Source organism: Ursus maritimus, unplaced genomic scaffold (genome assembly GCF_017311325.1).
Source record: "Ursus maritimus isolate PB19 unplaced genomic scaffold, ASM1731132v1 scaffold_27, whole genome shotgun sequence".
Taxonomy (NCBI): Eukaryota; Metazoa; Chordata; class Mammalia; order Carnivora; family Ursidae; genus Ursus; species Ursus maritimus.
This window is the reverse complement of record NW_024425230.1, coordinates 35940656-35968111: the sequence shown is the minus strand read 5'-3', so window position 1 is coordinate 35968111 and position 27456 is coordinate 35940656. Positions and strand designations below refer to the sequence as shown.

The window sequence follows — 27456 nt, the reverse complement described above, 5'->3', positions numbered from 1 at the left end:
GAGTACCACAGCCATCAGAATACTTACAAATATTTCTGCGATTGGCTTTGAAAGGACTTTTATGTACCAGTAATGGAAATCCAATGCATGTAATTATTTTATAAAGCTAAATACACCAAGAATTTTAAGAATCTTGAGCAAATTTTATGTTCACTAGAGGCAATATGTGATGGAAAGTAATTTATATTACATCATAAATTATGTAATGTTAAATGAAAAATACCAGAATAAAAATGATACACAGGGGCACCTGGCTGGCTCAGTCGGTTAAGCATCTGACTCTTGATATCAGTTCAGGTCATGATCTCAAGGTCGTGAGATCAAGCTCCTCTACCCCCAGGGCTCTGTGCTGAGCCTGGAACCTGCTTAGGATTCTCTCTCTCCCGCTGCCCTATGTACGTGTGCCCCCTCTCACACTCTCTCTCTCAAAAAAAAAATTAAAATATATATATATACACACAAAATATATGTAAAATACAAATTATATAAATTATTTTATATATTTTATAAATGTGTTAATTACATTTACATATATTTTATATATAAAAATTTAAAATTTTTATACAAAATATAAAAACGTATAAAACATAAAAATTATATATAAAATAGTGGGATAAAAATTATGTATGAGATGTAGTTACAATTTTTTTTAACATAAGTATTGGAAAAAAGACTAGAAGGAAATGCACAGAAATGTTAACGGAAATTGTGTTTGGGTGATGATACCATGGCTGACATTCTCCTTTCTCGATATGCTAAATCTTATTTAATGCACTACTTTTACAATGAAACAATCTTTTAAAAAGAAAAGGGAATAAATGGGAAAGAGCACTACTAAGGGGTAAGGAAATGGCACAGAACAGTTACTTCATTTAGTAAGTGTTAAAGTTAAATTTCTACCCTGGCAATGAACTTAAGTGGTCACAAATGATAACTAAGTTTATAGAATATTTGTGTTGGAGGGACGTCCTGCCTAATTCTGTCATTTGACAGGCACAGAAAAAATATATATAGCTGTGTGATGCTTTACAGTTTACAAAGTGCTTTCAAAATGTCACCTGTCCTTCAAATAATTCTGTGAGATAGGCTCATGTGCCCCATTTTTAGGACCAGGAAACTGGGGGTTAGAGAGAGAATGTGCTTTTAATAATAATGACTACCATTTATCGAATGTTTACTCTATGCCAGCCTCTGGGTTAAGCACAACAATGCTGTGAAAATCACCATCATCTTCAGATAAGAAAGCTGCAGGGGGGAGGTTAAGTGTGCTCACTATCACGCAGCTTAAAGTCACTGCTCTGACTCGAAGCCACGCATTTGAAACAGGTGTCTTGGGTTACAATCAACTTCACAGAATCCTTTACTGAACGAGTTGAGCCCAGGACCCAGTCCTATGCTCTGTCTACTACACTGGTCTCGCCTAAGGTTTCTCTCAAGAGTTATTTAGTTTGACAGACACCATGAAGGTCCAGAGGCCAAGAAACTGGGCCCTTCTAGAAACACCCAAAAGCTAATGTTGCCCGAGAGCCTACGCGCCTCAGGAGGAAGGCAAGGCAGAGAATAACAAGAGTGGAGGGGACAAGGCTAACTCATACAGATCAAGGGGGAGCCAAGAGGAAACCCACTGTCCACCTCAGGAGCAGGGACCGCGACAAGCATCCCAATTTCTGCACCCTACACCCGGCTAACTCGGTACAATTTCCAGAGCGCCTTTCGGTTCATCTCAAAGCTGCCCGCACAACCCGTGAGCTGGGCGGGGCAGCGATGAGTCCCACTTTGCAGAAAAAGCTGGAAGAAAAGCAACAGCGCGCAGGGCGGGCAGACAAGCAATGAATGTGAGAGCTAGGGGAAGACAGAAGCGGTGCCTGGACACCCGGACCGGGTCTGAGCGGCACCCGAGGAGCCTGTGGCCCCTGGCGAGAGGAGGAAAAGCCCAGGGCCCGCGGCAACGACAAAGGCCGAGAGCGAGACCGCGGTTCTGAGGCCGCTGCCCGCCGAGACTGGGGTGGCTTGGACGTCGGCCCAGGAGCCCCGCTACTCACGCTGGACCAGCCGGTCTCCGGAGAAGGTGGAGGAGCAGCTGGTGACAAGCGCACAGGGGACGCCCGCAGCCATAGCTGCTCTCTCGAGCCAGTTCCGTCCCAGAGCCGCTTCCGCCTTGGGCTGTACCACGGCCGACGGCGCGCGGGGGAGACGCGCAAGGAAGGGCGCGTTGACGGGAGGAACGGGCTGCCCTGACTCCTCCAACACCCCCTCTTCCGCTCCCGGCGTAGAACAGACCGCGCTGCGCGTGGGGTTGCCATGGGGACGAGCGCTCTCGGCACCTGGCCCCGGCGCTGGAGAACGCTCCTCCTCCGGGAGGCAGCCCTCCCCGGCCCTAGCCATGGCACAGGAGACTGAGAACCACGACCCCATCGGAACCATCCTAATCCAGGTGGGAAACGGGCCTTTCCGGGCCCTGGCCAGCTAAGACACTTCCGAGCGAGGCCCAGCAGCGCCGATCCACTCGTGCCCACCCTTTTGGAGCCGCCCCCAGACTGCCTCCGGCGTGCGGAGGGCACTGCCCCTCCGAGAACTACCAAATATGCCCACCCAGACCTCCGCCACGAGCCTAACGCGCCCCCCGTGCCTTGTCCTGGAGGTTGCGCTCCAGAAGCTCCACTGTTCTGCCTCTGCTAAAACTCCAAGACCATATACACCTCACCCCAGAGCCGAAAATCCATCTTACACTAAGGCACCGTTTTAAAATGTTATGTTCTGAAAAATTTGAACCCTTGATAGGAGGGAAATACAAGTCAGACACTTTGGGGAGATAAGAAATCTGGGGAGAAGTTGAAATATGTAAACCACTTTTCTTAAGCACCTAAATTGTTTGCATCTGAAAGTACCATGCAAATAATTAGGTGTTGGGGATGTAATATATAGCCCAGCGACTGTAGTTAATAATACCGTACTGTTACATTTGAAAGTTGCTAAGAGCATACATCTTAAAAGTTCTCATCATAAGAAAAAATTATGTGCGGTTATGGATGGTAACTAAACTTATTGTGATCATTTTTGCAGTTCATACAAATATTGAATAATTATGTTGTATACCTGAAATGTTATATGTCGATTATATCTCAAATAAATAAATGAATTAAATCAAAGTCCCTTGCTTAGGAGCACACACAGGAAAATATATTAAAGATAACTTGGACTGCCTATCAAGTTAAAGCTTTGAATATAGAAATGTGCCCAAAAACCTCAGGGAAATGACTTTTTCTAACCCGAGGGGGGAAATATAAAAAAGAAAGTCTTAACTTCTCCAGTATAAGTCAGTTTGTGACAGTTATAGATTTTTCCCACAAAAATTTTGTTCTTTCACATTTACATACGGTAGTTTTAAAACATTTCTGCATAAATCATCATTGTTAACTTGTATTTAGCTCCATTTGTCTAAGGCTTGAAGTAATTTGCCTAAATTCACTCTTGGACTCTCACTCAAATCTGCAATGGATTTGCCTGTGAGGATATTGGTCTCTTACCTCCCATCTAGGAAAGACTTCTTTAAATGCATCTTTCCCAAAATACAAACCCCTAAACTCACCAATTTCATAGAGTTCCCCACTATGAATAATACCCAAATCTTCTTACCTCCCGTTCTGTTATCCTCTGTCACTAGCACCCTAGATGAATTTAGCAAACTGCCAAGTCTAAGGGACCAGTCCCCACAAAACTGCCTTCATTTCAACTCCAGCCTAAGTTCAGAAGTCCCCAAATCAACCTCACTTGAGGCCAGCTATCTACAAATCTGGGGGCCCTGACCACCTTCACACTGGCTAATTTGCTAGAGTAACACAGAATTCAGGAAAGTGCTATGCGTACAATGACAGTGTTATAACATCAAAAGGATACAAAGTAAAGCCAGCCAAGGAAAGGCATGCGGAGGGCAGCGTCCAAGAGGTATCAAAACGGAGCTTCCAGTCATCCTCTCCCCATGGAGTCAAGGATGGCTTTAGCTCCTCCCAGCCATGATGTGTAACAATATACATGGAGTATTGCCAACTAGGGAAGCTTGCCTAAGACTTTGATATCCAGAGTTTTTACTGGGACTCAGTCACACACTGCCCACGTTCTGACCTTTCATCTCCAACCCTTCCCAGAGGTCACACTAATGCCTTTAGTCTCTCGTTCCTCTAAAGGTTGGAACAGATGCGGCGTGGCTCAAGGCCCCCATCATAAATCACACTGTTAGACTGTCTGGTGACCAAAGCCCCCAAAGACACTTACCGAGCAGGACACTCCAGGGGCCTAGAGATCACCTCCCAGTATCCAAGGGCAAAGGTCAGAACTCTCGTTGGGAAAGGTTGATTCTTTACTACTTATAACCCTCTAAATCCAGGGCCCATGTTTACAGGCTCCAAACAGTTGGAACACTAATGGAGACTCCTATCAAGAAACAGCCAGTTTTCCCCCACAATATACTTCATGTTGACTACAGGAACAATTAGGTTACTCCTTAGTTTTCTCTCTTTCTCCAGACCTGGAACATCTCTAAAAAAGAGACAGAATGCGGGGAGAATTCTCACACCTAATTTCACGCTTTCCCTTGAGAGAATTCCCTTTCCCAGGGCTGCTCCCCTTGTGGTTTGGAACAGTGTAGAACAGGGTATCGACTGAAAAGCAGAAGACTTTTCACTCCAGAGAAGGATCCAGAGGTAGCTATTTGATCAACCTAGGACACAACATTACAGTATCCGTGTCTGTGGTCACTGGATTATAAAATGGAGCAGGAGAGCTGACAACAGTCATATCCATGCTGATCAACGTGCCCCTATGCTAAAAAGGGTTATTCTGGACACACTAAGTGGAGGGCTGTGTAGAAAAAGCGAGCCTGTGTGTTAACCTGATTAATGAGCTGATCTCTAGACACAGTAGAACATTCTCCCTGGTAATATGGAGAATATATATAACAAGGAAATGAGGAAGACTCTCCCTACTTTCTCACCAAGTCCGGAGTATTGATGAGCATACAGCACTACTCTCGGACACACAGCATGGATTTCACTTCTGCTCGGGGCAATGATTTATGTCCTTCAAACAGGCCACCCATAAGCAGTACATCTAGTGAAAAGCACTTTGTGGGGAGTCAGAATCCTGAGGTCTGACCTTGGCAATGACATGCTCCCAGGTGGGTAACTTTAGGCTAATCATTTCACCTCCCTGGGCCTCAGTTTTCTCTTCTCTAGGATACATAGCCTGAATTAGGTCTACCTCTGACTCTAAATTGACCCAATTTCCCCAAAGCTACATAGTTTCTTTTTATCATAAAGTGGCCTTCCTTTATTATCAGCCTAGACAATCAAATTGTTTCTATCAATTTATATTTAAGTGCAATATGTATAAATTACAATTATATAATTATATATTAATATATTAAACATTTATATATTTATTATATATAATACATATACACATATATACGAAGTTGCCAGAAAAGCAGAGGTACTTCAAATCTCTACTTGCTTCGTCCTAAATGGGTATACCAGGTCTGTGTTTCAATCAGATACATTAAGCAACTCTTTAGACCAGTGATTCTCAAAGAGCGGCCCCAGGACCAGTATCTTCAGCACTGGCTGAGGACTTAAAAGAAACACAAATTCTCAGACCTCATTCCAGACCCACTAAATCAGGAGTTCTGGGGGTAGAACCCAGCGATCTGTTCTTATAACCCTTGCAGATTACTCTGATGCATGCTCAATTCTGAGACCTTCTACCTTAGATAGTATTGTAAAATATAAACTGTAATATGATTTCCAAGAAAAATCCCAATAATCAAAGCTAACAGGATTTGCTGGGTATTGTGCACAGTTCTAAGTGCTGTACATATTTTAACTCATTTAACCCCCTACAACAAAGCTATCTGACAAGGGCTATTATTATTTCACATTATGGAAAAGAAACCGATCAAAGATGAGTATTGTGGGTAGACCCGTATACGTAGAAAATGCAAGCAATCTTCTCAAACCCTTTCAATCTGTCAACGTGGTATAAAAAGAATATCTTCTCTTGCCCCCTTTTGCTCCTCTCAGTATTTAAATCCTGCCTTTTCCACTGAATTTTCACCAACCTGTAGCTTTGTAGATTTATGAATACCTGTTTATCTGTAGACATTATGCAGGTACTGGTTAATGGTTAGGCATAAAGTTTCTGGATTCAGACTGCCTGGATTTGAGTCGTTCCACCAATTAACCAGCTATCTTACCTGACACAGGGTACTTAACCACTTTAAACCTCAGATTCCCTCAAGTAAGGATAAAGATGATCATAGGAGCTCCCCCTTAGGAGTTTTGTAAGGGTTAAGATACAGGGTAACGTATAATGTGTAACACTCAATAGATGTGAGCTGTCATTAGATCTGGTCTCTTGTCTTTTAATATTACTTAGTTTTCTGTTCATTTCTGTGTCTTTTTAAGAGTAGCCTGCTTTTTACAGGAAGAAAAGGAAAAAATTAATTTTAGCCTGTCTTTTTAACCAGGCCTATTCCATTCCTAACTAAAACTTTATGGGTGATGCTATCGGGTAAATAAGGTATGCCTTGTTTCCCTGTTACAAGTGGATTTTTGGATATCCCCCTTTACCTAGCACAGGATTGGCTCCATTGATCCTGGACGACTGGATAATGATCTACTCATTAATTCAGTCTCCTAATATGTACGTCCTGTTCAAAAATGAAGGGAGCTGGACTAACATGTTCTATTATTTAGAAAGCACAATAGATGATACAAATTAATAATACAATATTTTGATAAAATATCTAAAGTACTTGAGGGAACAAATCTTTATTAAAGACAAATAATCCGTGTTCTGATTATAAACTCGTTGTGTGACTTATTATGAAAACATGTGCTTTGTATGTCTGGATTTCCCAGGACAGTTCTGACCGTAAACATTCTGTCCCACTCTCTGATCACACACCAAAGCCCATGTTCTCATTTTTGGTTCAAGACATGTGATTACTATCTCCGCACAGAGTTCTACTAGGCAGCCCTTTGTTAACTACTTAACTTCTTTCACTTTTAAGTCTAGCATTCAGACCTTTGCTGGTTTCAGCTGGATCTTTCCTCAACGGATCAGAACAGTGGGGTTCTAACCATAGTGATAATAATCATCGTTATAATTGAAATAGTAGCCAACTTTATAGACAGCTAGACACTGCTGCAACTCTGTTAGGCAGGTGTCATATTTAGCCCCAGTTTACAGAAGAAGAAACTAAGGTACAAAGAGCTGAAGTAACTTGCCCAGGGGGAGAGGTCCTGTATATGTTGATCCTGAAACAGGTTATGGCACGCTTGCGAAACAGCCTTGAAGGAGTGGGGTTGTGAGTCCGGAAGTTTCCTTGGTGCTTTTATTAATAACTCTTACAAGCTTTGTTTTTCTACTTTATTAATGATCATGTGATATCTTTTTTTTTTAAGATTTTATTTATTTATTTGACAGAGAGAGACAGCCAATGAGAGAGGGAACACAGCAGGGGGAGTGGGAGAGGAAGAAGCAGGCTTCCAGTGGAGGAGTCTGATGTGGGGCTCAATCCGGGCTCACGCCCTGAGCCGAAGACAGACGCTTAACGACTGCGCCACCCAGGCGCCCCCATGTGATATCTTTTTAATACAGCTTCTAAAATGCTTGCTTGATCCAACTCTTAAAGAAATCTTTGTGCAACAAGGATAATCTAGTCTTGCAGTCAAAATTAGCTTTTTAATTAGTATTGGAAATCATATTTCCAAAATCCAACCTTTTCATGTGAACACCAACCTTGGAAATATTGGAACTCATCGACAGCTTGATATCATCGCTGTCTTTCTTATCACCTCCTCCGTCTGGTTTGCCCAGAGCACACAACATAAAATGAAGGGACAAGTGGGCAAGTGTGACGAGAATGAGTCAGCCAAACTCTATCTTTAGCAGAGATTAATAAAATGCAATTATGGAACTGCTTTGGACAACATGGAATCTGGTTGTGTGGCTAGACTTCTAAATTCTAGAACAAATTTTCACTGCATTAAATCTTTCAAGCGCTTCTTATTAAGCAGCTCTGTCCCCAAACTGTCAAAATAATAATCTCCCTCCAACTAGGAAATATATGGAAAGCAATGCATTTGATGATCACAGAGATGATGGGGGATGTGTAAAATTTCAATATGGTAGACTGGGTCTATTGGAATTTCAATATGGTAGACTGGGTCTATTGGAATTTCAATATGGTAGACTGGGTCTATTGGAATTTCAATATGGTAGACTGGGTCTATTGGAAGGAAGAACAGAGATTTAGAACTTAATCTTTGTTTCTGCCCAAGTCTGGTGACACATTTCCTACAGTACTTATCTCTATTGTAATTACTATACAAACAGATGGGTGGTTATTGAGAGGGGAGAAGGAAATATCTGGCAAGAAAATAAAAAACTCTTGAGGAAGATTAAGAGAGCAATTCAAATCAATGAACATTTATTAAGTGCCAGTTATGTGCAAGGAGTTTCACTGGGCTTGACAATTCAGAAGAAGAGAATTAACATTTGTTCAGTGCCCTCCTATGTGGCTGACCCTGTACGCAACGCTTTCTGTACTTGAACTCATTTTATTCTTGCCACTATTCCAACAGGTAGCTCTTTAGCCCCCTTCGATGAAACCACCAAAGGCTCTCAAAAACTAAGTAAATGCGGCAAGCTCCGTAAAAGAGGAAATAGGGTTCTAGTTCACATCTGCCTGGTTCCAAAGCCTACAGTCATTCATTTTCCTTTCATTGCCTTATTTTTACTCAATAATTCTCTGAGGTAGAATAATTCTTTCCTCGTGGTAAAGAAATCAGAGAAAACGTGATGCTGTGCATGGACGTCATGGGACCAGTGATAGAGCAAGGAATTATGTCCATTTGCCTTTTCCTTGGTCTTTACTATGTACCAGACCTGTTACATATTATCTCATGACCCTGGGTAGAAGTGCAATTGCCCACACAGATAAAGGCAGATAAAGAAAGCAGCCCTTCAGTTCCACGATAAATAATCTAGGACAGTTTCACTCCCCCAGCTGTTGACAGACAGAAGTACAGAATGATACGTGAAGTTACAAATACTACAAATACCAGAGCTACAAGAAGGAAACGTAGTGCATTCTAAGGAAGAACCAAGAAATGTGGGTCTGGAAGTGGGGCTTGTCCTTGAACTGCCTCTTTGTACTTTGTAAACGCCTTTAGACAATAGATGGTAAATCAGCTTGTAGCAGGAACTTGGACAACACAATCGGAAGGAGTACATCTTCATCTTTCGTGCCCACAAGCAAACAGTAGGTGTGTTCTGCTTTCAATCTGTGAGCCCTGAAGGCTTTCCATGACAATTTGTGCTGAGTACAAATGACCAGATGTGTCTACCAGACTGTGATGCCCATCAGTGAAAAGATGCAAAATCTGATCTTTTGAATAGTTGGCTCCATGGGAATTTTTCAAAGTAATCGATAACACAGGCTGGATCAGCCTGTGTGTCCAGTTATACTAACAGAGAAAAGGTAGCCGTTTCAAAATGCCTTTAGCAACCCAGTCTGCAGATTGTTATTGGTGTGACTATTGCTGAAACAGGTGTTGGGTTCATAAATTTGCATAACAAAATGTTTTTCTTGTGGCAGCAGCCCATACAATAATTGGTGCCATCTGTATTTATCTATTGAAGTTTGGTTTCTGATACGAATGCAGAGAATCTTGTGGTGTCTAATCTCATAGCACCCGATTTATTGATATTAGAGGCACGTTCATCATTTCCAAGGAAAATACACATTGAAGGAAAACGTTGAAGTGATAACCTATGTTGCTATTTCTTCACCGGTCATTTTCATTTCTGACTGCGTACCTACCTGACCACATATCTACAGAACTGCCTCTTCAGAGCAGTACGTGGGGAAGATCCAGCCAGAATGGAAAACTAAGGGGCTCTGTCAACCTATTTACAATTCCCTTTTGAAAGGCTCTGCTTGCTTGCTTAGAGAGAGAGAGAGAGAGTGCAGGGAGGGGCAGAAAGAGAAGAAGAGAAAGAAATTTCAACAGACTCCATGTTGAGCACAGAGCCCTATGTGGGGCTCAATCTCACGACCCTGAGACCATGACCTGAGCCGAGACCAAGAGTTGGGTGCTTAACAGACTGAGCCACCAAGGGGTCCCTGAAAGGCTCTGCTTTCACGAAAACCTCTCGTTGCTAGAACTTTTCTGTTTTCTTACCTTTTAACCAGTTCGTAGAAATCCGAGTTTGGTGCAAACTTCATATCAGCTCATACTTTTTACCAGCTGAGAAGCAGAAGCAATTTGAGTTGTAGTTTTATCTTCGATTTGTTTCTAATGGGGGGGGGGAAGGAAAAATACAAAATTGTGTGAAAGCTTAGTTTTTTTAAATCTGAAAGACAATAATGCAACATTCTAATAAAGAATATCTTAGAGGTGCCTGGGTGGTTCAGATGGTTAAGCGGCTGCCTTCGGCTCAGATCCTGATCTTAGGGTCCTGGGATCCAGCCCTGCATCAGGCTTCCTGCTCAGCGGGGAGCCTGCTTCTCCCTCGGCCCCTCCCCCTGCTTGTGTTCTCTCTCTCTCTCTCTCTCTCTCAAATAAATAAAATCTTTTTTAAAAAGGGTCGCCTGGGTGGCTCAGTCGTTAAGCGTCTGCCTTCAGCTCAGGGCGTGATCCCGGCGTTATGGGATCGAGCCCCACATCAGGCTTCTCCACTGGGAGCCTGCTTCTTCCTTTCCCACTCCCCCTGCTTGTGGTCCCTCTCTCGCTGGCTGTCTCTCTCTCTAATAAATAAATAAAATCTAAAAAACAAACAAACAAACAAACAAACAAACCAGAATATCTTAGAACATGAAGACAGTCCTTTCCAATGAACATCATAAAATCCACTTGGTGGTCTCTAGCAATTCGAGCAAATTGCAGATCTTTAAAATAACTGTTTCAGGTGAACTTTGTACGTATCTTTCAATATTTTATATTTTTTATACCTATAGGTCCATGAAGACCTTTATCAGTTAAAGGAGAAATTAACAAATTTCCCACTTGAGGAAAAAGGAGAGGCTCTGAACATTCAGAATCTTGAAACCGCAATCAAAAGGACTGAAATGGGGTTAAGAGTAAGTAGAGCTTTAGATATTAAAGTGCTGGAAAGAGACAAAGATTCCTCTAGAAGGAAAGGACTATGGTTCTCACAGGACCCCGTGTAATTCTGTAACAGAGAAGGACTTAGGTTGGTCAGCAGCTTTCTCATTCTGTCCCTTTTATTCAAATCATGATTATTAACTGATTGAGTGGTTTGCATCCTGTCACATTCCACAAAGAAGTTAAGGTGTTGGGAATGTAAGATTATGCAGTGACAATCCCTAACATGTGGTTTGATAAAAAGAATTAAGAATTTTTAAAATAACCGTTAGTCCAACACTATGCCCGACAAAAAAAGGACTCAAAGCAATTACTTCGCAGTGTTTCTATCAGATTCACTGGGGTTCTAAAGAATAAGAGTTTATTTTTCCCTAAATAAAGTATTTTGAGATTAGTCATCTTTGTGATATTGCAATCCAGTAGGTAAAGCTAAAGAGATATGCCAACTTTGGAAGAGAGAGAGAAAGTACACAGGGACTTCATCATTATGGCTGGGTCGAAGGGCAGAGGAGAATCCAATCTTTGGACCAGGATAATATTTATTTATAAAACAAGGATCTAGGGGCGCCTGGGTGGCTCAGTCAGTTAAGCTTCCGACTCTTGATTTCAGCTCAGGTCATGATCTCAGGGTCCCGAGATTGAGCTCTGAGCTCAGCGGGGAGTCTGTTGAGATTCTCTCTCTCCCTCTCCCCCTACCCTTCGCCTCCTGCTCGCTCTCTCTCTCAAATAAATAAATCTTAAAAAGAAAAAAGAAAGGGGGCGCCTGGGTGGCTCAGTTGTTAAGCATCTGCCTTCGGCTCAGGGCGTGACCCCGGAGTTGTGGAATCGAGCCCCACATCGGGCTTCTCCACTGGGAGCCTGCTTCTTCCTCTCCCACTCCCCCTGCTTGTGTTCCCTCTCTCGCTGGCTGTCTGTCTGTCAAATAAATAAATAAAATCTTTAAAAAAAAAAGAAAGAAAGAAAAAGAAAAAAAGAAAAAAGAAAGAAAGAAACAAGGATCTATTAGCACATGTGTCCAAATAAGGACCATCTCCATCTTCGAGACCTCTAACTGTCACTGTCCCTGCTCTGGCCTCAGACTTTCACTCTCCCACATTGTCAGCTTCACAGCCCAGCTCCTCAGGCCGTGAGAGATGTGGTGTGTTTTGTTGTCTCATCAAACTGGCACACCATTGTCCTACATTACCTGATGGAGAGAGGGCTGCACCCAGCTGGAGTCTTTGGGTTGGCCATTTAAAATAATCTGTTACCTAAGGGCCAAATTCTTGCCCCAGATGCTTGCTTGAAATCCCTATAAAGGAAAGACATTACTCCGTACCTGTCCTGCCTAGTAAGCTTACCTGGCTAAGCGATTTACTGACGGTTGTGTATAGTTTAATTTGTGAAGAGTGCTACAGGTCATTCAGGCTTTGAGTCTCAATTGTTTATTATGCTTTTTGGGATAAAGTCATTTAGCCTCGAGATGCCCAATGATACCTTAGGCATGCAATAAACACATAGCATGTTGTGTCTTTTGGCTTAATTACACAATTCAAAGCGTTACCCTAATGAAATAAAGTAAATTAGCTGAGTATCTTAAGTCCACTATAATGGCCTAAACTTTAACTTTTCTGTAACAGATTCACATCGAGAAGTATTTAAATGTTGTTAACCATCATGTGTTAACGACTCCTATTAATGACGATAATTTATATTCTTCTCACGCTTCCAAGTGGTAAGTAAGATAGCCATTTTGGGGTCCAAAATAAGGACAATAAAAAAATAATAATAATTTTTCCTGCTCAGGTCAGGTGACCATAAAGACAAAATCTTCTCGGCTTTGTTCGTATCCATTCTACAAATTTCAGTAGTTTTGTATAAGAAGTTAATGGCGGAATTTGAACTTTAATGAAGTTTATTCCAGGTTACTCTTCTTGCCTTTTAATGCTTGACACCATGACAATTACTCCAGGGTCCTAGTTTTGGTGTTACTGTTTTTTTTAGCAAAAGGTATCCAAAACTCAACTCCTAAAGGAAATATTTTAATGCAAACCCATGTTTACACTATTAAGATCACATGGTACTTTCTTTACTGTTTTTAGCACATTTTATGTGCTTTATTATAAAGATGATATGGGTTTCCATGGAAAACAAAACAACAATAATAAAACTTGCTTGAAATATTCGCAATGTAATACATCCTAAGAGATGATTTATTAAAATTAGACTTGACTTAGAAATTGCCTTGCCTTGCTTTGGACCCTGTTACAGGTAGGTCTCCTGAATTTGAGTACATGTAGGGTAAGGTTGTGCCAAGCTTAAAAACCCTGTGGCCCTATTTGCATTGTAAATATGTACCAAGCATAAGTGAGTAATACCAGATTGTGAGGTCAAATTTCAGGAATAGTGCACAAGGAAACATGGCGATCTGTAGACATAACCACGTTCCAGCATTCAGTAGTGGGGAGCAGAGCCTTGGGGATATCTGTCCCCCTTTCCCCCACATAAAGGAGTGCCACAGGCATCCATCATCCCTTGTAGAGGCAACCTTTCCCTCATTTGTCTAGTTTTCATCATTTATATCTTTGATTTTTAAATTTGGGAATAAAAAAATGACCGGAAGGGGCCTTTGGGTGGCTCTGTTGGTTAAGTGTCTGCCTTCGTCTCCGGTCATGATCCCAGGGTCCTGGGATCGAGCCTCACATTGGGCTCCTTGCTCAGGGGGGAGCCTGCTTCTCCCTCTGCCTGCTGCTCCCCCTGCTTGTGCTCCGTCTCTCCCTCTCTCTGACAAATAAATAAAATCTTAAAAAAAAAAAAAGACCTGAAAATAGGTTACTATTCATAATCTTTTAAAACAAGGAATCTGTAAGGAAAATAATAAAAAGGATTCTTGGAGAAGAAAATATTGGAGATAGTTTCCCAACTTACATTGATTGACTCTTAGTTTGAAATCAAGGGAAACCTACAGGCAAGTTGTGAGGCCTGTGTAGATGGCAGCCGACAGATCTGTAGTAGGCTGTGGTCAAAGATTGCACATACATACAGCAGCAAGTTGGAAAGCCTCAGAATGGAGGGGTTAGGGAAAGCAAACAGGAAAAGAGATAGATGTCTGTCACCAGCTCCGATGAAGTTCTCCTGGCCTTCTCCAGCTTTCTCTTTGTTCTTCCATCCTGACAAAGAACAGAGAGTCTGGGCTGCCGATTTGCAAGTTATGATAGCTGGAAAGAGCAAACTATGTAGCAATTACAGCTACAGAGAACCAAGCAGAGAGGTTCAGGCAGAGACCTTTCTCCTACAGTTCTTCTCCCTCGCCAAGGAGTATCCTTGCCCCTTATTAGGGTCTGGAAGAGAGAAGGATGACTTCATTATTAATTGGGGCATGGAGCTGGCTCCCAGATGTAGTCCTTGGATCCTTTCTCTCCTATTCAAGACAATAATATGATCACTGGTCCTCCTGGCAGGACGATGGGAGCCTGGCAAGTCTGTACAAGCCTCACAAGCCTCGGGGAGTACCTCCATCATAGCTGTGGATGTGTGCCACTGAAGTAGCATGTGCAACTGGAAAATGAAATGATAGGAGCCAGGTCGAAAACTGGAGAAAAGTCCGAACTGGGTCTTTAAAGTAAGCAGGCAGGTCCTGGGAGTCCAAGAGGGAGTCTCAGGGAGTGGCTCAGGGAGGAAAAGAAGCAGTAGCTGTAGATGGAAATGGAAAACGAGAGCCAGGAGAGCAGGGACTGTTGCCTGTGACCAGCGTGTTCCCGGGTCAACAGTCACACCGGACTCTGCACTTGCAGGGGTGTCCCAAGAGACTATCCTGAATAGACTTGGCTTCAGAGTCTATGTTCTGTTGGGAGTTTTCTATGCAAAGCTGTTTGCAGAACCCAGAATTCCTTCAGGTTCTTATGCATGGGGGCAGTGGGACTGGCCAGTTCATTGCATTTTTCTTCTGAGGTCCCATGACAGAAGTCCTTCTAATACCCAAGTAAGAAGGTGGTTTTTCATTATTGATGGCAGGACTCACTGAGGGACAGGTTGCTTATCTCAACACTGCTCAGGAGGCCAGAGGAGGAGACTTAGCTTATCAAAGTCTCAAGTTGGAACAAGCTGGACCTGGCCTTTTATCCCACATGGCCGTTAGTTTCAAAATTGGGGCATGCATCCATCACATGTGTTTATTTATAAATTGTATACTTATCCTAGGGAGGGAATACATTATAAAATATACTGACGAAGAAACATGTAAATAATGAGACAAAGAAGATTAAACAGTTTAAAATATTTTACTTTATTAACAGCACAAAACATTTTCTTTTGCTAAAAAAAGGTTATTAATTATAATGTTCTGGTTGTTTATCATGTTAATCATGATGGCTTTATACCGGCCGTAGCTAATAACCCAAAACGCACTCTACACTTCGTGGAGATCCATCGTGGATGCTGGTTGAAAAGGAGTCCATAGTTCAGTTAGTCTTCTGGATAATTTTTAAGTTGGCGGTTGGGGGTGGAGATTTGGCAGACTCTCCATGAGTTTGATTGGTTTATCATCACTTTTGTTCTCTAGTGTGACTGAAGAAAAGCTAATGCTATGAGTCAGTGTCTGTTCTGGCATTTTCTTATTGTTCACTGATGCCCATTTTCATTGACTTCAAAATACAGCGCTTTTTGCAGGAATCTTTTTAAGACACCTGTCCATTTTCTCAGGCTTGAGTGAAAATTAATTAATAGAATCCATAAACTCACTCCATGAGTAAACTCCAGCACATTCTAATGCTGTCAAAAAACATGCAGCAGAGCAGACCCTGCTCCCAGATCCAGGGACAAGCTGAATATTAAATAGTAGCATAAAGTAGTTTCTTATTTTTATTTCTTATTTTACATATTTCTTATTTGGTGTAAAGAGAAGTTCTTATATTCTCCTCACACAGCCACTGGCCTTCTCTTATGGATTGATTGCCTGAGATGTGGGCATCCTATTTGAGAGACCACAGGTCTAGAATGATGGTTCTTAAACTTTGGTTTGCAATCCTCTTTTGCTGGCTCCCAGTCGGTCCTGGAATTGACATTTTAACAAAGAGTCTTGGTTATTCCTAATGCAGATAATTTGTGCTTGGAATCCCCGGGACAAGCATGACTCCCTGGAATCAGTATTCTTTTGGCCACATAGAGGGCCCACCTCTGTACAATCAAGAGCTTGGTCCTGGAAATTCAGCTACCCCATTGCTATGAAGGGTTGGAGTAAGCCTCTTGCACTAGGAATGAGCCAGGAGTGGGACCTGGCAGGCTGGTAGGACTGCCACTGTCTGCTTATACCATGAGTCTGCTGGAGCGTCAGATGCCAGGAGTCCACAGCAGCAGCTCCTTCTGAGAGGGGTGCCATATAATAAGGACCGTGGATCCCTGGTGCTCCCTTGATGGCAAGCACAGTTGCTACGAGTAACTGAGAATCAACATTGTTCAGAGATGTGGGACTTCATTCCATCTATGAAAACCCAGGAAATCAGGAGAGTTCATTCCAAATGATTACTGTCCCTGGATATACCTTAAAAAGTGACTTAGAAGACCCAGATACAATCATCATCATCTTCATTTTCATCATTATTGTGAATTTCATCATTGCTGTCAATAGCTTCATAACATTTGACAGTTTACAAAGGACTTCATTTCACCCTAGGAGGCAGATATTTATCCTTTCCTTTTAAAGATGTGCACACTGAGGATCACAGCAGGCCCGGGTCGTGAGGGTCATCAGTGATGAGGCCCAGACTCAAGTCCGGTCACCTGAGTGTGATCGAGCGCTCTCCCACATGGCTGCCTGAAAACCAAGAAGCCTAATTTTCACAAAAGATGGTTTTCTTTTCAGCAAGAAGGGAAGATCTGGTCATTTTGTCCAGTAGAAACAAGAACCAGAAGGGACACAAAGCGATAACAATGGATGCCAGCAAATGCAAGATTTTCCCAGCCATCGTGCAGAAAACAAGGATGAGGACATTATCAAGAATGGCCTATTTTCTCCAAAGAGCTCAAAGAGCTTTTGTATTGTTTTCAAAATATGCTCCATTACTATCCCACTTTGGCAGTGATTCTTCTATGTCAAAGTGTGGTTCTTCCTCTCATAATGATTGGCTTTCATGGATTTTATTGCTCATAATATGTGCTCACGCTGGTCTTCATGCCCACGCTTTGTTATTGACACTGGGAGGGTGAGTACCATCTGTACCCACACAATCAGAACCGCATGGAAACCTTCATCTTATATTCTGATGTGCGAGGGTTTGAGAAGGGGAAGCAAGAACAAAACACATAGATAACAGTGAGCACCAGTGAGAGAAAGAAGAGGTCTGTATTACATGGTGAGTGTCCACCAGAAGGTACATTTTCCTCCGTTGATGACGTGTGCCGGAGCCCAACCACTGTGGGTTGTCACACGGTGGTACACGTATCCCACTTGTGTAGACTGTGACTACCTCCTAGTTACAGAGAGAGGTGAAGCACAGGGAACGAGACGGCAACACTTGGTGATCTGTGGGAAGGGTATGTGGAGGCTAATTGTTCTTTCCATTTCTCTGTGGGTTTGAAATTTTTTTAAACAAAAAATAATTTTTAAAAAACGCAGCATAAAATGAAAAACTAACAAACTGGGAAAACATTCGCAACAGATAGGACACAAAATTGCTAATATTCTTTTTAAAAAAGAGCTCCTGCCAATACAAACAACAACAACAACAACTACTTGACATAGACGGACATCAACAGACATAGGCGTCACAGAGATAGAAACGCAGATAAGCAGCAAATAGATGAAGACTGTTTAATCTCATGGGGAAGCCAGAGAAATGCAAAGTAAACAATATATTACTCTATTTTCTCTACAAATTGGCACAACAGATCATTTAAACCATCCTCATTCTCCGGGCTGATGAGGTGGCAGTAAGATGGGAAGTCTTTGATTCTACTGCTGAAAGGATAAGTTGGCCCAAAGTTTTAAAAGGCAATTTTTTAACGGGTATGAGAAGCTTTTTAAAATTGTCATTTTTTAATTCAGCAGTTGTACTTCTAGGAACTTCTAGGAAATAAGAAGGGAGTCACATGGATCTCTGTATGTGCGCTTCAGTGTTGTATCTTACAGCAATGTATGTGGAAATAACTTCAGCGTTAACAGTAAAAGCGTGATTCAGTCTATAGCAACTGATGAAAACTGACACTGCCCGAGGGACCCTTGGGTCGCTCAGTCAGTTCAGTGTCTGTCTTCAGCTCAGGTCATTATCCCAGGGTCCTGGGAGCCCATGCTGGGGAGTCTGCTCTCCCTCCCTCTCTGCTTCTCCCATCCCTCCCCTCTGATCCTATGGGCACGCTCTTGCTCTCTGTCAAATAAAATCTTTTTTAAAAGTTTAAAACTGATACTGTCCAAGAAATTTTAATGACATGGAAAAATCCTCACAGTCAAGGGGGGAGAAAGCAGAACGCAAAATTGTATCTCAGTTCAAACTCACTTCTAAATACATAATGTGCAGAGGTACAAGGATTCATAAGAAATATACAAAGAGAGTTTCACTTCTAGGAAGATGGTGTAGACATACTTGTCCCTATTCCTTCTCATAAATACAGCTAAAAAGCCTGGACGTTATATCTGAAACAAACATACGAGGACTTGGAAAGAAGGCTGGCCAGTTAGGGGTCCTGGATTTTCTTTTTGCTTCATGTAACCTGTTATCCAATCTATATTGTGTTCCTTCTCTCTGACATTGTTTGCAAGACAGGTCTCTGGTGACGAATTCCCTTAGTGTTTGCTTATCTGAGGAGGTCTTTATTTCCCCTTTGCCTTTAAGCACAAAGATACAGAATTCCAGGTTGGTGGGATTTTTCTTTACATACTTCAAAGAGTTCACCCTTCTCTGTTCTTGTTTGTATGGTTTATGAAGAGACGTTTGATACAATTTATATCTCTCTTCTATAGGAAGCCGGGTTTTTTCTTTGCCTTCTTTCAAGATTTTCTGTTTATTTTTAGTTTTTCATAGTTTGAATAGGATATGCCTAGGTATAGTTTTTTTAGGATTTATCCCAGCTTGGCATTCTCTGTGGTTTAACGTCTGTCATTAATTTTGGAAAATTCTCAGCCATTATTACTCAAATAGGTCTTCTGCTCCTTTCTTTTTTTCTTTTTCTGATATTCTCATTATGTGTATACCTTTTATAATTGTCTCACAGTTTCCGGATATTCTGTTTTGTTCATTCCTCTTTCTCTTTGCATTTCAGTTTGGGAGTTTCTATTGACATTTCTTCAAGCTCATGGATTCTTTCCTTGGCTATGTCCAGTCGATTAATAAGCCCATCAGAAGCATTCTTCATTTCTTATGGTGTTTTTGATTTCTAGCATTTCCTCAGTATTCTTTGGATTTCAATATCTCTACTTACATTACATATCTATTCGTGCATGATGTCTACTTTTTTTCCACTAGACCCCTTAGTTTATTAGTCACAGTGACTTTAAATTCCTGATCTGATAATTCCAGAATCTCCTGTCATATCTGATTCTGATGCTTGTCTCTTCAGACTTTTTTTTTTCCTTGCCTTTTAGCATTCCTTGTCATTTTTTTTTTTTTAAAGCTGGACATGATGTATTGGGTAATAGGAAATGAGGTAAGTAGGCCTTTATCTGGCTAGGAGTTGTGTTTACTATAGTAAACTATAGTTTTTACTATAACTGTAGATGTCTGAGTCTTCAATTTCCTGAGCTGTCTTTGCCTCTGTCTCCCCTGTGGTCTTTGGGTTTCCCTAGAAACTTCTTCCTAAATAGGTCTGAGCCTTGAAGCCCTCTCATCTGTGATCTTCTGTTATACTGATGCCCGTAGATGTAGTGTGCTGGGGGGGAAGCATTCAATACTCCTTGATCAGGCCCCCCATCTTCCATGGGTTTGTTACCTTCACAAGTTTTTCTTGGTTATTCCCTCTCTTAGGTGAGACGGAAAGACTGGAGGGGGTTGGAGTTAGCTAACTGCCCTTCCTCAGATCAGATAATAATTTTCCTTGAGAGCTGGCCTTTAATACAGAGAACAGAACAAAGAACAGAACTCTCTGGGAGTAGTTTGAAATGGTTTCTTTTCCCTCCCCACTGGTAGAGGCAGCAAGGGATTTTCTTCAGTCCTCGCAGTGAGAACATGGTGGGGCTCCCAGAGGTAGAACTCAGGAAAGTACGCCCCCCCACCAAACCTTGGCCCCTCAGTTTTTAACACTCAAGCTAAGGTACACTGAGCTTCTGGCAATTTGTTAAGTGGAGTTTAACTGTTCTTGACAATACCAGCGCCCGCAGTAGACTTTCACTCTGAAGCTTTACCAGGTCTGTCTGTCTCTGTCTCTGTTTCTCTCCAGTCCTCAGGGCAGTAGTTTTCCCTGTGACCTCAATTCTCTGATAGATCTAAGAATAGCTTTTCCATTTGTTCAGCTTTTTCTTATCACCCTCATCCTCACAATACCTTCCAAGGTCTTTACATGTTGAAATGAAACCAGGAGCCCACAAACTGCTTTTTTTTTTTTTTAAGATTTTATTTATTTATTTGACAGAGATAGAGACAGCCAGCGAGAGAGGGAACACAAGCAGGGGGAGTGGGAGAGGAAGAAGCAGGCTCACAGCGGAGGAGCCTAATGTGGGGCTCGATCCCATAACACCGGGATCACGCCCTGAGCCGAAGGCAGACGCTTAACCGCAGTGCCACCCAGGCGCCCCCCACAAACTGCTTTTTAACGATAATTTCTCAGACGTGGGCATTGCGGTAGAATCGAGACATTGAGTCATTGTGGTTGAGTTGAACTGATTTAATTATGTTGACCGTTTTAAAGAACAGGAATCTGCTTTCCAATGAGAAGTTTTAAGACATACATTACACACATGGTCATTCTTACAATTTTATTTTGTTTTCATGCTGCTCTCCCATGGAGCTGTCCACTGCTTAATAAGGAAGACCTTTCACTGGCCTTCGATCCTTAAGTCTTTGCACTCCATAAAATAGCAGCAGTGTCAGGAATGTAAGGGCTAACTGCTTACGGACCAGCATTTTGAACATATTTAACATCGGCTATTCTGCGATTCGGCTTTACAAAACAAAATACAGCCAGCTGTATTTTTCTCTACCAAGAAATATTTTACAGTGTAGTAATCCTCTCAGTTGTGGGTCATATAACCTCAACCAGGGATAGAGTGTTTTATTCACGCGATAGTGGTCATTTATCAGACTCAGAAGTTCTTATGCTTAATAAAACAAGTGCAGGTTTATAGCGGTAAAAATGCTAAAGTTGGCCTAGTTTATTGTAATTACCAATGGAATATTTCCTGTAAAATCTAACTGAACTAGGAAGCATTGTTTTAAAATTATAGTTTGTGAAGTCTTAAAGATAAATTCGATTTTAAATTTCCTTTTTCTTTCTTTTTTTAAACTTAGGTTGCTTCCAACTGTAATTGATCAGAAATCATTTATTTTCCCTCTAGAATCTGAGGGTAGACTTTGGCAACCTCAAAGACAGCACAGTATATTTCCACATGCCTTTCCGAGAATAAAGGTAGGAATAGAGACATCCGTAAAGACAGACAGGGGATGAGTGGTTGGGGAGGCTGTGGGGAGGGGAGGCTGGGGAGGGACATCTGATGCATAGCAAGTGTCTTTTCGGGATGGTGAAATGTTCTGGAATTTGAGAGTGGCGATGGTTGCACAACTCCATGGATCTCCTGAACACCATTGAATTGTACACTTTAAAAGGGTACATTTAAGGTATGTGAATTATGTCTCACTAAAGCTGTTAGAAAAAAAAAAAAACCTTTTTCAGAGTGAAGGCAAGAAATTGACTTTGTGTTCTAAATGAGAGAACACGCCACTGCTGTTTCCGGTAGGTTCGTGGCACGTTCAGTTTCTACCACACAAGAGCTTTCTTCAGAAAGCAAAATATACCAAAACACAGTGCCTTCACATTTTTTCATTAGCAATAATCACACCTCAGATAAACCGATGGCTATGATGCTGCCACTGTGGAAAGCTGGAATTTTGAACAGAGCCCTAAAAGGAAAGTTCCCAGGGGGCCAGAGATCAAGCTCCAGAGGTTACTGATTTGGCCTGCTGGGTGCTCTGGCAATTGGATTCCTGCTCCCTCCCCAACTCCCCAGAAGTGGTAACAGCTCACCTCCCCTCAGTCCTTCAGGAACACTGACTTGATTCACCTTCAGAACGATCCTAGAGGGACGTGCTGTTGTTGTCTTCACCCTAGGGGTGATGAAGCCAAGATTCAGAAATGTTCAGGAAAATGTCAGAGGCAGGATTATGTACCCAGAAATACAGGGATAACCACTATGGTACCCCATTGTAGGCAATAGCTTTGTTGAGGTATAATTAACATACCATAATATTCGCCCTTTTTCCGTGGACATGCAGTGGCTTCTCGTCTATTCACCGAGCTGTGCAGCCATCACACGGTACCCTTATTATAACGGTGTTATCTGTATTTTTCCTCTGTCACACTTGACAAAATCTGTAACCAGATCGTTTTAAATGTCTGTTTTCCCAGTTAGAATATATGTTTAATGGGGGGGGGAGCCATGTCAGTCTGTTCACTGCATACTGCCAGGGGACTCCCGATAAATGTTTGTTGAATGAAGAAACAAAACCACGGTGCCCACCCCCATGTCCAGTCAGTCCTGCCTCCATGACCTTCCCAAAGCAGCCCGCTCCTGCCATCCACACTGCCCTTCGTACACTTTGTTCAGCCACTATCTGCGGAGTATTTACCATGTGCCAAGCACTGTCAGAGGCACATTGTGACGAACGATGCCAGGTCCCTACTCTCAGAGCTTACATTCTCATTGGGGGAGACAGATCATCGATAAGAAAATACTAGCTAATACTAATAAAGGCTCTCCTGGAAATACAACAGAATGCCATGATAAAGGGAGCTTAAGCGTCTCACCTCCCTTCCTATTAAGTCTTTGCATCCGTGGAATTTTTTTTTTCTCAAGAATCTCGGGAGGGTCACTGTTGGTCCACAAGTGGGAGATTAGCACTCTCTGGTTTGTGAGTACAATGAAACAAAATATCTGAAATTAGGACTATTTAGAATGCATAGCTGCTATTATTATTCCGGAAAAAAATAAAACTCTGGCCCAGAAATTTATTTTCCCGGAAGAGTTTTGAATCCTGGCAAAGGATCACGACGATAAGAATCTTATGTGCTGAATATAACCCCAGAGTTCTTTTAAATACTGTGAGCACGGGTGAGCTTCATTTAAAAGGGGCACGGACTGTTTCCTACCCTGACTTTACCTCCAGGGCCTAGATCCCTATTGTCGTTTTATTTCTAATATCAGTGACATCTGCTTAAAAATGCATAACCGCTGACACACGAGATAGCCCTCATTTTGCATTGTACACTCAATGACAAACAGTGCTGTTTTGCCAGCTGTTCCTACAAGCCTACTACACCAACTTAAAAGCTTGTATTATTAAGTAGCAGTGAAATCCAACTGGGATATTACCACCTTTAATTGCCCACTACCAACCTGTTCAACTAGGTAAACCCCAGTTACTTCTTTCCACTCTCTTTCTCCAAAGTAGATGACTATTTTTGGAATTCCACTTCATGCCAAAAACTTTCATGACAAACCATTAGGGGTTGCTCTATTATAATTAAAAGTCATAATTAAGAATTGTTTCTTTGGACAGCTACATGCAAAAGAGTGAAACTGGACCATTTTCTCACACCATACACAAAAATACACTCAAAATGGATGAATGACCTAAATGTGAGACCTGAAACCATATCACTCCTGGAAGAAACTAGGCAGTAAACTCTGGGACATCGGCCTTAGCAACATTTTCCTAGATATGTCTCCTCAGGCAAGGGAGACAGAAACAAAAAGCTTTTGCACAGCAAAGGAAACCAGCAATAAAACGCTCAGGCAACCTACTGAATGGGAAAAGATATTTGTAAATGGTAAGGGGTTAATATCCAAAATATATAAAGAACTTATACAACTAAACAGTAAAAAAATGGGCATTCCATAAAAACATTAAAAATGGGCAGAATGCCTGAATAGACATTTTACCAAAGAAGACACACAGATGACCAGCAGACACATGCAAAAATGGTCAACATCACTCATCAGGGAAATGCAAAAATCAAAACCACAATGAGATATCACCTTACACCTGTCAGAATGGCTAGAATAAAAAAGAAACAAGTGTTGGTTAGGATGTGGAAGAAAGGGAGCCCTCGTGTACTGTTGGTGGGAATGTAAATTGGTACAACCACTGTGGAAAGCTGTTATGGAGGTTCCTCAAAAAATTAAAAATAGAATTACCATATGATCTAGTAATTCCACTATTGGGTATTTACCTAAAGAAAATGACAACACTCATTCAAAAAGATACATGCATCCCTATGTTCACTGCAGCATTGTTTACAATAGCCAAGATATGGAAGCAGCCCAAGTGTCCGTTGACAGATGAATGGATAAAGAAGAATGAACACACACGCACACACGAACACACAGTGGAATATTACTCACCCCTAAACAAGAATGCCATCTTGCCATTTGTCACAACATGCATGGACCTCGAAGGTGTTATGCCAAGTGAAATAAGTCAGACAGAGAAAGGCAGATACTATATGATTTCACTTATATTTGGAATCCAAAAAAACCAAACAACTGAACAAATGCCAGACTCTTAAATACAGAGAATACATTGGTGGTTGCCAAAGGGGAGGTGGATGGGGGATGGGTGAAATAGAGGAGATTAAGTGGTACAAACTTGCAGTTACAAAAAGTAAATAAGTCGGGGCGCCTGGGTTAGTTAAGCATTTGCCTTTGGTTCATGTCATGATCCCAGGGTCCCAGGATCGAGCCCCGCATCGGGCTCCCTGCTCAGTGGGGAGTCTGCTTGTCCCTCTCTCCCTCTGCCCCCTGCTCGTGCTTTCTCTTGCTCTCTTTCTCAAATAAAGAAATAAAATCTTTTTAAAAAAGGAACTAAGTCACAGAGATGAAAAGTACAGCATAGGGAATATAGTCAGTAATGTTGTAAAAAAAAAAGAATTGATTATTAATTTTCTTTCACATTTGACAAAGCCATATTGTGATGACTTTTCTCCACAGTGTACCTTTGTTCTACGTCAGCACCAGCTCGACCCCGCTCTGGGGCCCCTTGGACGATAGGCACACATGTACTCGTAACAGATAAGGAAAGCATTTGAAATAAAAACAACAAAGGAGGAAGTGGAGGCAAGAAGAGAAGGAGAAAAAGTTTATAGGCCAAGAGAGTATTTGATTTTCTAGTTGTATCTGGCAAGCTAACTCCTACACTGTTTAGGCCAAAAGACCTACTAATAAGCATTGATACAGTTGGTATATTTGTGGAGCAGGGAAGATAAACCCAACCCATTGCTTGAGAACTCTTCCCTGTGTTAAGTCCATAAAATGGATGTCTCAGCAGTCCAACGAACATAAAAAACATTGTGATCTAATACCACACAGCAATGTGCAGATCTGTGTTTAAGATGGGAAGGCTCTGACTTTGTGAATTTGGGTTGAATTGAGAAAGGGATTTTCAAACTTTGATCAAAACGAAAGTTGTGAGGACTTTGGACATAATGAAGAATAATATGGTGAGAGATGAAAGCAAGAAAAAGAGTAGCTAAGGGTTGCGTCCCAGACTGTGGCTGTCAGTCTGGCCTCACTTAGTGGTGGGTGGCAGGTTTTGCCCATGAGATGGTAGTTAGCACATCACAGAGCAGAGCAGGCAAAAGACAGCGCCTCGATGAGCCGACTGCTGTGAGTTCTATCTTCTCCCGAGAGCAGTGACTTTTAAAAAAAAAATACTGCTCCTTCTCCATGGCTTTTTATTGTAGTGTTTTAAAATACAGACCTAATGACATCTCACCCCTCAATGCTTTAACATGCATCTCTAAAAATGAGCATATTCTGACCTGCCCACAATAACATTATCACACCTAAAAAACGAACAATAATTCACGAGTATAACACTCAGGTCATACTCAAATTTCCCCAATTGATCCTCAAATCACTTTTACTGATCCTTTATCCTAACCTGGATCTGCTAAGATATATTCATTCCATTTGATTATTTTATTTCTTAAGGCTCTAATAGTCCACAGCAGAAAGACTCTGTTCGTTTCATTGCTGTCATCAGTGCCCAGCCCGAAGTAGGCTCTCAAGAAAGGACAACATCATGGTTAGAAGTATGGGTTCACATCCTGGCTCCACCATGCCCTATCTGTTCCTTGGCGAGTCACTTAACCTGTCTGTGCCTCAGTTCCTCGTCTGCAAAATGGGCATAAGGATAGCCCCTACCTCATAGGCTGCTGTAAGGATGAGTTAACAGATGTAACTGTTTGTAACAATCCCCCATATGTGGATGGGTGTTACACAAGTGTTAATTCTTATTATCTGCTGATGAATACTTGGCAACCTTAATTATGTACTTAATACGTGCCAGACATCAGCCAAATCTCTGCTCTCATGGAGTTTACATTCTAGTTGGGTTTGGGCAGTCATTAGGAAAACAAAACAACAACAACAAAAAAAAGATTTGCAAAGTAAATATATAGTATGTTAGTTGGTAAGAGAAACCTGGGGAAGGAACCTAGGGGCGTTGGATGGTCTCCCTTGTAAGGTGACACTTCAGCAGAAATCTGATGGACGTGAGGGAATGTCTTTGGCTGTTTGGAGGAATGGTGTCTCCATGCAGAGGAAACGGCATGTATTTGAAGTACAATGATGTGGAAATGTTGGGGTTTGGAGCAAACGGTCAAGAGGGAATTCTCGAGACATCTTCAGTGCAAAAAAAGAGGTTTATTAAAGCAAGGGGACAGCGCCCGTGGGCAGAAAGAGTTGCACTGGGATTGTGAGGGGTGGCCCATTATATATTTTCAAGTTGGGAGGGGGTTAGGGATAGCGTAAGTCTTTAAGGGATTTTGGAAGCAAGGTTTCCAGGACCTTGAGTGGCTCGCTGTTGTTAGGGAAAGGTCATTTATTACTGTCTAGTAAAACTTTAGTCATGAGACCTTCAGATGTCTATCAGTGGGCCATATGCTTGGAGGATGACTGCCAACATGTATCTTGGAGGGCAGAGATAAAGGAAGTTTCCAACGGAATTTTTATATGTTAAAGTGGACTTACAGGATCCTGGGGGTTGGGCTAAGATTGCCTTTTGCCCTTAGCAAAGTGCCAACATGGAGGCAGCTGAGTTCCTACAGGAAGGTCACTCTGCCTGTCTCAAGGACTAGTCAATGGGCTGTAGGTAGTAAGGAAATTTAG

General features: G+C 41.9%; 2 protein-coding genes across 3 annotated transcripts in view; one reads left to right on the top strand and one right to left on the bottom strand.

Moving 5' to 3' along the window:
- Positions 1 to 2143, bottom strand: part of AAGAB (alpha and gamma adaptin binding protein) — a 55648-nt gene extending 53505 nt beyond the window's left edge. For both annotated transcript variants that reach the window (XM_008708552.2, XM_040643074.1), the window contains exon 1: positions 2043 to 2143. In XM_008708552.2, the coding sequence (XP_008706774.2) occupies positions 2043 to 2115 (73 nt within the window). In that variant the 5' untranslated portion in view covers positions 2116 to 2143. The remainder of the gene's footprint in view (positions 1 to 2042) is intronic.
- A 240-nt stretch (positions 2144 to 2383) lies between these two features.
- Positions 2384 to 27456, top strand: part of IQCH (IQ motif containing H) — a 197113-nt gene continuing 172040 nt past the window's right edge. The window contains exons 1-4 of the mRNA XM_008708553.2: positions 2384 to 2434; positions 11021 to 11143; positions 12788 to 12882; positions 21581 to 21698. Coding sequence (XP_008706775.2) covers positions 2384 to 2434; positions 11021 to 11143; positions 12788 to 12882; positions 21581 to 21698 — 387 coding nt within the window. The remainder of the gene's footprint in view (positions 2435 to 11020; positions 11144 to 12787; positions 12883 to 21580; positions 21699 to 27456) is intronic.